At 39.5% G+C, this 12,193-nt stretch overlaps 1 protein-coding gene across 3 annotated transcripts in view; it reads left to right on the forward strand.

Moving 5' to 3' along the window:
• Positions 1–12,193, forward strand: part of CRYL1 (crystallin lambda 1) — a 64,066-nt gene that overhangs the window by 35,923 nt on the left and 15,950 nt on the right. For all 3 annotated transcript variants that reach the window (XM_072032693.1, XM_027468959.3, XM_027468953.3), the window contains 2 exons: positions 363–557; positions 11,260–11,365. In XM_072032693.1, coding sequence (XP_071888794.1) covers positions 363–557; positions 11,260–11,365 — 301 coding nt within the window. The remainder of the gene's footprint in view (positions 1–362; positions 558–11,259; positions 11,366–12,193) is intronic.

The following is a 12,193-nucleotide window of genomic DNA, read 5'->3' on the forward strand; positions in this document are numbered from 1 at the left end:
AAAAACCTTGTTTAATTTGGGAAGGCAAGTGGTGGTCATTTTTTACAACAAAATCCAACCTGCGTGTTGGGAAAACATCAGTTATTCAAGTCAGCATAAAGCCTTCTAATACTGAACTGTTCTCCTCCTTAGGCTACGTGGACTTTGGGATTAAACAGAGTTAGATTTAATTATAGATTATTTTTTTAATTTGAATTAATATACTTTTTTTTTTACTGGTGAATTGGCTCAGGAACTAAAGATCAAACCTGTATTAACTGGAAAATATCCACGCTAGTAGAAAATTATAAATATGCTTTATATTAACTTGATCTGTTAGTCTCTGACATAGCTGACATTCTTCTTTTGTGTTTCCTCTTGAGGTAAATCCACCTTACTTTGTGCCACTGGTTGAAATTGTTCCGCATCCAGAAACAGATCCTTCTACTATAGAGAGAACATACGCTCTTATGAAGAAGATTGGACAATCTCCTGTCAAATTAAACAGAGAAATTGAGGGATTTGTTCTGAATCGGCTCCAGTATGCAGTGATAAGTGAAGCCTGGAGACTTGTGGGTGTATGTATATATTTTTCCAATTTTTACACACTGTCAGTTTTGTAGAGACAAGCAAGATTGTATATTTACATTTCTTATAAAATTGACTTTTTTATTAAACTATCCCTTATGTACATGAAAATTAAAATTAGCGTCTAAGTTAAAAACAGTAAGAAGTGATGTCAGTAATAAATAGCAAAGTTTATGAAAAACTTTGTGATATGATCTTGACAATTATCCTTTATCCTGCTTTAATTTCAGAATACTGTCATTTTTCAGGACAATCAAAAGAACAATGTTGAAAGTGTAGAAATCAAGATACTGATTTTTATTTTTTCTAGGTTGTCTCACTATTTCCTGTTATTTTTATGAATGTTGCTGGCTTACTTTTCAGTTGTTATGAAATGTTTTAAATGGTTCTCTGTTTGGCCTTTTAGGAATTGAACTCTTAGGTTCATTTGATACTTGCAGGTAAAGACAGATTTATCCTCCTCCCATTCTGACTTCTAGCTGAGAATCATCTGTTTGTTTTGCTTCAGCTTTTCCCACAATTGCATGTTCTGTGCTACAAAATCCATTCTTTCACCAGGAAGAGATGAATTATGAGGCTGTTGGAATTCTGTTGAAGAGATTTAATTGGTGTGAGTGGGGCTGACTTTTTTTGTCATGAATGACTTTGATTTCTTTTATTTTTTCTCAAGCTATTTATAAAGTGCAAAGATATAGGTAAAGATCTTGAAACTAAGGTAATATTAGCATAATGTAAATAAAACAACTCTTTCCAAAGCAGTATCCAAACATATTTGCTCAACTGATTTTACTTTCAGTTAGCTTCCACTAGCAACACAATGCAACAATGTAAAGGAGTTGATGAGTAATAATACACAGTGATGCTGGGAAGGAACTGAGCTTCTACTGGAGATGTTTCTTTAAATTAAAAGGTATCTGCTATTAAAAAAATTTAAAGTGACATCTGAAGGATATGATGAAAAAAATCCTTCAGAAAGCTGTACTAATGTTGAAAGACATAGGATAGAAAGGATATTAACCTTTAAATTATTTTTCAACCCATAATAAGGCTAATCAAGAGAAACAAAGAAAAAGAATGAAAATAAAAACTACTACCAAAAATGTGAACAAGGAAGACAAACCTCTAGGGGAAAATGGCTGATGTTATTGCTAGGCCACTCTCCATCTTTGAAAGGTCGTGGAGAACAGGAGAGGTGCCTGAGGACTAGAATAAAGCCAACATCATGCAAATCTTCAAAAAAGGCAAGAAGGGAAGACCCAGGCAACTACAGGCCAGTCAGCCTCACCTCCATCCCTGGAAAGGTGATGGAACAGCTCATCCTAGAGGTCATCTCCAAGCAGGTAGAAGATAGGAAGGTGATCAGGAATAGTCAGCATGGATTCACGGGGGGAAATCATGCTTAACTGATGTGATATCTTTCTATGACAAGACGACTAGCAGGGTACATGAGGGGAGAGTGGTGGATGTGGTCTACTTTGACCTCAGCAAGGCTTTTGACACTGTCTCCTGCAACATCCTCATAGACAAGCTCAGGAAGTGCAGCCTGGATGAGTGGATGGTGGATTGGCAGTTGGCTGGATGGCAGAGCTCAGAGGGTTGTGCTTAGTGGTGCAGTCTAGTTGGAGGCCTGTAGCTAGTAGTGTCCCCCAAGGGTCACCAGAAGACTGAGGGGAGACCTCATCAAAGGGTATAAATATATGAGGGGGAGGGTGTCAAGAGGATGAAGCCTGTCTCTTTTCAGTTGTGCCTGTTGCCTCTCATCCTGTCGCTGGGCACAAACTGAAGCACAGGAGGTTCCGGCTGAATATGAGGGGGCACTTCTGTGCTGTGAGGTGACAGAGCGCTGGGACAGGCTGCCCAGAGAGGCTGTGGGGTCTCCTTCTCTGGAGATACTCAAAACCCACCTGGGTGCCATCCTGTACAACGTGCTCTAGGTGATCCTGCTTGACAGAGGGGTTGACTAAATGGTCTTCAGATGTTCCTTCCAACCTCAACCATTCTGTGATTTTGTTTACTGAACAGTGATGCTCACCGTTAAGGAGGCTCCCCAACTCTAAACTTTCTTTAAAGGAAAAGGGTCTAAAAGTTGCTTCAGTCATGTGAAGAACAAGATTTTTAGAAGTGGAAAGACAAAATGAATAGCAGCAGATAATGACGGGGAAATTGAACTTACCAAAGACTCCCAGAACTCAAATATTAAATTGATGAAATACTGGTGTAAGCATCTTTTTACACACCTGCTAGCACAGTACTGCAGAAATGGAAGTTAGCACTTACACCTGAGTATTTTTATTTTTTTTAAAAAACAAACAAACAAACAAAAAAAAACCCACTTTATAGAGTAGTTAGCAAATTGTGGACCAGTAAGTTTGGTAATGCGTAGGCATATATATCAGGGAAAGTAATGTCTCAAAAATGTAGGTTTTCTCATGACTCAAAGAGGCTTAAGCTGAATTGTGAAACTTGCTGTCACAAACCTTGGATGCCAAAACTATGAATTGGTTCAGTGGACATGTAGACACAAATTTATGTTAAATGAAAACAATGTAGAAACAACCTCCAGCTCTCAAAATCTGAAAGACTGGACTGCTGGGAGCTGAGATTCTGCTTGTGATTGAAGTATGAAAGTATTGCTCTGTATGTGCTCTTTGATTATGGAAAGATAAGAACACTTTGTAGGCTATTATCAGCGGTGGAAAAAAGCTACTGACTTGAGGTGAACTTCAGTATGAACCTGTACCTTTAGTATAAACCTGTGGGTGGTATGTTAATAGTAACACAACACAGTGCTTTAAGCACTGACAGAGTTGCTTTCATTGTACTTCATCTAAGTTTCCAAGTTGTTCTGGTTTTGTTTAATTTTATTGCATTTCAGGCAAATACACATTTAAGCTGCAACAACTTTGATACCTGGTATTTGTCTAGACTTCTGAAATGGAAATACAATCAAAGGTGTATAGTTTCAGCTGTATGACTTGGGGCTAAACAGCCCTTTTGGGGGAGAATCACTACGGATAGGTGAAAAATACAAGCCTTGAGCAGTTTTTCTTCCTACTGTTGTGCAGCCAACTTAGTCATTTTCATTGTAAGTCATGTTCTTTTGGTGTTTTCCACTTTCAAAGTGGGGAAAAATGTATTTCTTGGTTCTGACTTTTAAAATCGGTTTTTAGTCCTTATTGTTGAGGGTTAAAATATTGTGAAAAACATCATCCTCCCCAGCTCACAAGTTTTGAGAAGCTCTTAAGAACACTGAATAAAATTTAATTTTTATTTTGTTGCTGCAGAAGTCCACATTGATACTTCCTAGTAACAAAATTTTTTGCTATTCTAGGAAGTACTTAAGGTGGAAGCTACACTACAAATATTAGCAATAGAGACATTGTAATAAAATCTGCTTGTCCAAAATGACCCTATTATTAATCCTTTTGTGGTTAGATAGGTAAATTGCATGTATTAGATTTGGCAGTCTAAGACATTTTGGATGTAGAACACAGGCATTCTTGTGAAATTACTTATGATTGCTTTGGTATTTTAATGCTAATAATTGTATACTGTTTTTGACGTTGTAAAAGAACAATGAAATGGAACCATAAAACATGATTTCAAGCATACTTGTTTTATTACTGGTTGTAAAATGCCAGAGCAAGTGTCTTTTTATGCCAGCAGTTAATTGTCATAAATCAATCAGTGCTCATACTTCTGTTACAAGTTTTCTTTGAATTTGCTTTTAACATGGTGAGTACTTGGGGGCAAGTCTATATTGTCAACAGAGGACTGCTGTATTTGCATTGCTCAATATCAGTTCTCTGACATATGCGGAAATATTTATGTCCTTGTTAAAAATGCCATGTGTGAACCAGGAGAGGAACACAGCAGTGGTCTTAAGTGTTTTGAAGCCACTTGAAACTATCTTAAATCAGCCCCTTTATGTAAACAACCCTCTGTGAGGACTTTGAAATGTGAACTTGACAATTCTTATCTGGGTCTTCACCTGAAAAATATTTATAGTAATAGCAGGGGGAGAAGTCTTACACCTGCACACATGTGCAGATGTACTTTCATGACAGTCACCTTTTCTTTTCCTTTTTTTTTTTTTTTTTTTTTTAATCAACTGATCTTAATTCATCCAAGAAACTAGTTGAAACTTCACTGGTAGTATTTATGTAGCCTTAAAAAGGGCATTGGTGATAGTGCAGCTGTACCTGCATGTCTAAAATTTACCGGGAAAACATCATCAAGAATGGACTGAACAGTTTGCAGGGTATGTTTTAGTTCCCAAATGTAGCTTGGTAACTGACAGCTTGCCAGTCCCTCTTTTCTTCAGCAGTGTTGTGATGAGATGTGTGAGGCATGGGGCAGGAATCACACTACAGGAGAAGGGCTCTGATACAAAGCTATGATTGTGTCACCTAATGAGGAGCATTTGAACCTGGGGCTGTACAGAAAGCAAGCACTGCAGTCCCAAAGCCTTCATTGCTTGCTCTGAATTCCTGTGGTAAGTGTAATTGCCTGCTGGATCCTGCATTGGACTTGCCGACTTCTGCCATGTGGGGTCTAAGAGTAGGGAAGTCCACAAGAGCCAGAAATCTGATGGGGGGGGCCTGCCAGCAGGTTGCGATCAGGCTCAGACTCCACATGGTGACCTAACTGCATGTGGGCATGGGTGCTTAAGCAGAGCACAGCAAATTTCAGGGCAAGGTGATTAAAGTAGAATCATAGAATCATAGAATATCCTGAGTTGGAAGGGACCCATAAGGATCATCAAGTCCAACTCTTGATACCGCACAGGTCTACCCAAAAGTTCAGACCATGTGACTAAGTGCACAGTCCAATCTCTTCTTAAATTCAGACAGGCTCGGTGCAGTGACCACTTCCCTGGGGAGCCTGTTCCAGTGTGCAACCACCCTCTCTGTGAAGAACCCCCTCCCGATGTCAAGCCTAAATTTCCCCTGCCTCAGCTTAACCCCGTTCCCGCGGGTCCTGTCACTGGTGTTAATGGAGAAAAGGTCTCCTGCCTTTCGACACCCCTTTACGAGGAAGTTGTAGACTGCGATGAGGTCTCCCCTCAGCCTCCTCTTCTCCAGGCTGAACAGGCCCAGTGCCCTCAGCCGTTCCTCATACGTCTTCCCCTCCAGGCCTTTCACCATCTTCGTAGCCCTCCTCTGGACACTCTCCAACAGTTTCATGTCCTTTTTATACTGTGGTGCCCAGAACTGCACACAGTACTCAAGGTGAGGCCGTACCAGCGCAGAGTAGAGCGGGACAATCACCTCCCTTGACCTACTAGCGATGCCGTGCTTGATGCACCCCAGGACACGGTTGGCCCTCCTGGCTGCCAGGGCACACTGCCGGCTCATATTCAACTTGCTGTCTACCACGACCCCCAGATCCCTCTCTTCTAGGCTGCTCTCCAGCGTCTCATCGCCCAGTCTGTACATGCAGCCAGGGTTTCCCCGTTCCAGGTGCAGGACCCGGCACTTGCTCTTATTGAACTTCATGCGGTTGGTGATCGCCCAGCTCTCCAACCTATCCAGATCCCTCTGCAAGGCCTTTCCACCCTCATTCGAGTCCACAACTCCTCCAAGTTTGGTGTCATCAGCAATTTGGATGCTGTGTCTTTGCAAAAGATGTTAGGGTCCTCAAGAGCACCCTTGAGCTGGTATATTGAATTTGGGCACAAACTGAGTGAATGCAGGACTGGGACAAATGTGGAATGGGAGGTTAACGTGACAAAAAATTAGAACTGGAGGTTGAGAACCCAATTTTAAGGGAAGTAGAAGAGCGAAGACTGGTTTGGAGACGTACAGAGAGAACACCTGGGTGCTGAGAACTTCGGTAAGGTAGATAACATGAAATGTTTTAAGGATACAGGAGTTCAACTTTACAAGAAGTTAGGAGCAAAGACTGTAGATTCACTTATGGAATGAAAAGAAAGAATTCAAGCAAATGCTCTCCTTCAAGACAGGAGTGCTGCAATGAGATGCTTTATTTTAGATCTGAGTTAGTCTTTTCATGTGACACGATGTCTGATTGAATGTTGTTTTGATATGCAAGTTACAAACACTTGGGCAGTGTAGGTGTTCATGGCAGGAACTTCTTGTATCAGTTTTCTCTCTCCTCAAGCTCCGCATTTATTCCTTGAAAATGCAGATATTGGGAAGACTCCAGTTCTCTGCTTCCATGTCTGCCTCTTTGAGGTCAAGTACCAGAGAACTTTCTGGGGGAAACTAACATAGGACCATCCAGTGCATATAAGACTGAAGTTCTTGTAGCCTTCATGTTTTTAATTCCTTGGTTGCAAAGCTGTTTATAATGAGAGGAAGAGACATACTGTGAGATGCTGAGTTTGAAGACCCTTACTGCTCTGACCTTTTTAGTCGTCTTAATCTTAAATTTTGTTATTTTAAGTGTGGAACTATTAAAATAATCTGCAACCGATAGTAGGGAAAAATATCTGACAGCTTTCTCTATTATTTCCTGTTATTTACTTTCTCATACTTTTATTAACAGTAACCACTAGTGTACATGTATCTGATTTTGTTCATAGCTCCTGGGAGCAGAGACCTCTTTATTTGCCCTTGTTTAGGAGTTTCAGCTACCTTTAAGAAGCTGCTGAAACTACTTTGTGAGATGGATCATACGATGCATGTCTCAAAGATTATGTATTGTCCTCTATGTATGCCTTTAGTACTACTTTAATACAGATTTCGTTAAAAATGGGTTTACTCTTTTTAAGTTATAGTCATGGAGACTGTAGACAATAAGAATGGGTGGTCTTGCTATTTATTTTTTTGGTTAATCTATTGGAAAATAAGCAGTTGTGGTTTGGCTGTGTCCATTTTGGTTCATTTTCACAGCAAGAATGTGCATTGGCTTCAGTCCCTAATTCATGTACCTCCTGTCTCAGGTGGCTAGCTTGGCTGTTCTTAAATACTGGTAAGACTTCAAAATTCCAAATTTGTTATTATTAATTGTATTACAATGTTGTTCATAGGTCCTTTACAAAAAACAAAGGTAACAACTGTAGAGGGTTAAGCACGTAGTTATAGTGTTCTATAAAAAGGGGATATTGTAAAAGGAAGTTCAAGAGCCCAGGGAGAAGGTGTTGATACTCAGTGGCTCTTACAGGGTGAGGTGCGTGAGGGTGTCATGGGGGAAGATGAGGGCCAGCAAAGTAAAAAGGTGTAAACTGTAGGACAAGTTTCTCAAACATGATGAAATGGAAAGAAATGGAGCTGGTAGAGGAATCTAGGAGAAAAGTCGTGTGCTCAAAATGATAGGACTGGAAAAAGATTTCATCAGGGTGTGGATCGAAGGGACTTGATTGAAGTGATAGTGAAGAAGTAAAGGGTGTAACGAGTGCTTTTGACAGAGAATGAATATATTAGTAGCAACTGGAGAGAAAAAAGACTGGATCTTGGAGATTCAGAGGATGCAGTGGCAAATCTGGAGACCTATTATGTGGTCAGGGAAGGAGTAGAGTCCAGAATAACTCCAGAAAGGCTGAAATTACTAGGAGAACGTGGTGAATTGGTAGCAGCAGAAGAAATAAGATTGTTTTTTGTCCATGACATATTTAATATGATGACAAGCCAAGTCGGTGACAGAAGTTGAGATGCAGGTGTGACTCACAGACATAAAACCTGGCAGGCTGGTCAGGGCCCAAAGGTGGAGATGGCAGAACCGCCACAGGCTTTTGGGAAGGAGAACAGGGTCCCTACATAACAAGGATCACTAAGAAATTACCAGAGGATAATACTCTGGCTTCACAGGAGATTAAAATACGTGGGAAGATCTGATTGTGGTATGTAAGCGGTGTCACAAGCAGTGTGGAGGTTTCTGATCTAGTGTAAATCTTGAAGTTTAGCTGCCCATTGGGGTCACTGAAGGTTTTGGTGGAATTTGTTTTAAATTTCCTCCTTAATTCTGCATCTGTGAAAGTCAGTCAGCTTCTGGTAAACAAAGCTTTAACTTTTATGTACTTCCTCTTCCCTTTGACAAGCGCTTAAGGGGAAGACTTGCAAGAAGGGTTATGCAGAATGAAGAGGAGGAAAAATCCTCCTTGGGACGGTTGTTTCACACCTAGACTTAATGAAACCGGGTTGTGGAAGACTTTCTTGTTTACTTCTTAGCATAAACACCAGTCCTTGTGGAAGACACCTTGCTGACCTTGCACCCACCCTGCTGAATCATTCCACCAACTTATGATCTCCTTAATGTAAGTGGGAGTAGTTATCCCCTAGAGGAAGGCAGTTTAACATATTTCTTCCTTGTCTCCTCGTTTCTGAACAGAACAAGGTAAAAGACTTTTCTTTAAGAGGATCTGTGTGACAAAGAAAACTGAGCTTATATGTACAGAATAATAAGAGACCTCCGCTGGAAGAAACTTTTATTTTCCTTCTGTTAACTGCAATTTTTGCTTTTTAGCAGCCATAGCCATAACATTACAGCTTTAGGCAGGAGGCCAAGAGCAAAGCACTCACCCTGTGATCCTGAGGGCCCTGGGTCCTCAAATGTTGGTACTGAAGCTGAAGACTACAGTATCGGAAGGAAGAGATCACTTTTTTGTTTGAAAACTAATCTGCATTGATTCTGAATTGTTTCAAAAGTCTTATGTAAGCCTGTCAACTCTCTAATATTATAGTTTAAGTGCTGCTGCCATTAAGATGCTTGTCTGGAACTTGTGGTTAATTGTTTGTCTGCAAATCTTCGTCAGCCTGAGAGGAGAAGAAAAAAAATCACTCATCAAGCACAGCTTTACCAGCGTAACTCATTGTTACTTGTGGTGTTATTTCAGGAGAAAAAAACTTTCACAGCCCATGTGGTGCCTGTTTCTTTCACTGACACCAGTTCTGTAACCTGAATGCTGAGGTTTGCACTTAGACCTGTCTTTACACGGACCTTCTGGTCTTCCTCTAGACATGTTAACCATACCAGTGCCTTACCTTTGGGTTGAAGAAAATAATGCTTTCTTATCCCTGCCATTGTGTGCCTAACTGGGGGGTTGGAACTGGATGATCTTTCAGGTCCCTTACAACCCTAGCTTTTCTATGATATGATTAAATTGTTACCAGAGCTGGATGTTGCAAATATGGTGGGTTGGTGGTAATAATTATGTCATTGTTTCCTTTTTCAAGATAGATTTCAAAAGTCTCCTGCAACAGTGATTCAGACAGGGTTATTTCTGATAGGAGCAATGCCTACTAACAGATTGAGACTTGAGACTGAATATTATAAAAGGCTCTATTTAAACCTGAGATGATTAAAAACTCAGTTTCTTTGGTTATGGAAGTTATGTTGGTCCTTGGCTTATTTTCTTCTAAAGCAACAGCAGATGTGTTTGACAAACACAGAAGGATACTGTGGATGAGATTCAGCTCACTTAAGCTGAGACTTCTACAGTGTAGATATTAACAAAACATCTTAAAATGTTAACAAAAAAGTTAACAAAACAAAAAAACAGTCCTGTCTTGGCCAAGCAGACAAGTATATCTATTTGCCTGCTGCAGCTAAAGAAGGCTCGTGGAGCAAGAGGTCCTCTGTAGGGGGATCACCTCCAGGTAGGCTACAGGTAGACAGACAATTCAGCATCTCTCTCACCTTAACAACCAGAAGGAAATGATTTTTCTTTTGTCCCTTTGAATTAAGATGACAAGTTCTTGAAATGAAGCTTTGTCTGATGGAAGTAGTTAGAACAGGTCTTAGTTTGTCCAGGCCTTTCCAGTAGGTGGAAAATCAACCTCATATGATAAATATTATTTTTCTTAAGTAAAGCTGTAAGTTACTGTTCATTAACTCATTTTTATAAGCCTTCATGTACTTGCCCTAACCTGATGGGGGCGTTGGCTTTCCTGTAAGTGACACCATCTGGGTGGAACAGCAGCACTCATTTTTTAACAGGAGAAATTCTTCATTTTGTATACTTCCTATCCTGCCAACTCTGAGGTTTGAGACTGGTAATGAACTCAAGAACCTGGGCAGGTTGAGGCTGTGTAGGTTGAATATTCAGTGAGTTTTTTGGAAGGGAGTGGCAGCTGCATTGCCTGCGTGTTTGGTCCTAGCCTTTTTTTTCAAGTGGCCTCAGGGTAGTACAAATGCTGCACCCCCATTCTGCCAGTTGCAAGTCTGCACAAAAATCCTGAACTAGGAGAAAATGAAGGGAGGTGTAAGATTTAGCTAAAATTTCTGTATTTAAAAGTGCTGGTATGATACTTGGACTTTACTATAAACTCTTTTTGGTCATGTGCTATTAAGAGTGTCACCCTCTGATTCTCTTTTTCTAAGAAAAGTGTTTATGGGTTGACATAAACAGGTCAATTTAATTTTAATACATGGATTACTGTAAGTAGTAAGTATCAGGCAAATTAGTGTGTACAGGTAGTTTGTATTACATAGTGTATTAATCTACAATCAATTTAAAAATAAGGCACTGTCAAAATGTATTTAGATTATGAAGTATGGTGATCTTACCAATGTGTTTTAAAAAAAAGTTAGGTGAATTAATGTTTATACTGAATAACAAGACTTGTATAGTAGGTGCACGATTCTGATGAACATTTACTAACTGCTATTTCTAGTCTCTCTTTGTATTACTTCTTACATTTTATTTTTTTTAATTATATGCAAAAAACAATCAGTTTTGCATTAAAACTTAACATTCACAAGTTTTCCTCTTCTACTTCTGCCATATAGGAAGGAGTAATATCTCCTACTGATCTAGACCTTGTGATGTCTGATGGATTGGGAATGCGATACGCATTCATTGGACCTCTGGAAACCATGCATCTTAATGCAGAAGGTAGGTACCTTAAAATGAGATAAATATGGAGAAAGTCTTACATTGCATAATGTCAAAAATGACATCTAATTGAAATGCCAGCTGTGCACCTCATTTTTCCAAGACCTGTTCCAGTGCTTTGAAACCACTGCAGTACACATAGTTCAGGACTGTATGAGTGTCAGAAAAAAAGTGTGTCTGATAATTCCATGTCAACAGAAACTCACTTTCCATCGGTGAGTGCCTTTTTTTTTTTCTTTGAGGAACTGGTAGCAAAAGGTTCACTGTAAGCATGGCTGGTGCTGGTTTGGTTTAAACTGGTTTAGTTCCTGAAGTGAAATTGTTTCTGTCTGCAAAACACCGTTCTTACAAAGTTGACTTAGTTGAAGCAGTGAGGTAACAGTTCAACACGCCTTGCATAATCAAGATAGATCTTAGGTGTTTCTGGAATTACATACATAAATCCAAGCTAAATAAAAGTTAATTGCATGGAATGAAATCAAAATTACGAAACTGGGGCTACAAAGGTTTAAGCAATAAATGTAACAAAATGTAAAAAAAACAACAAAACAAAACAAAAAAACATGAATGATTTTTACTTCCTAAAGACTAACTAAACACATTTTTAATTTTTTTTATGTTGTGGGCTGTCTTTATTCTGCTTTTGTATTGTCCTTGACATGGCAGTCCCCTTCTCCACTGATGGATCTTTCAGGAACTACTGCAATGCATAAGAATACAATAATGAAATGAAAATAAGAAATGAAGATTGTAAAATATCAGTGGAAAATAGGAGTGTTTTATGACTACTTATTGATCAGTCACTTTGCAAAAATTTGTGTTTTTTAA

This window comes from Anas platyrhynchos, chromosome 1, assembly GCF_047663525.1.
Source record: "Anas platyrhynchos isolate ZD024472 breed Pekin duck chromosome 1, IASCAAS_PekinDuck_T2T, whole genome shotgun sequence".
In the NCBI taxonomy this organism is placed as follows: Eukaryota; Metazoa; Chordata; class Aves; order Anseriformes; family Anatidae; genus Anas; species Anas platyrhynchos.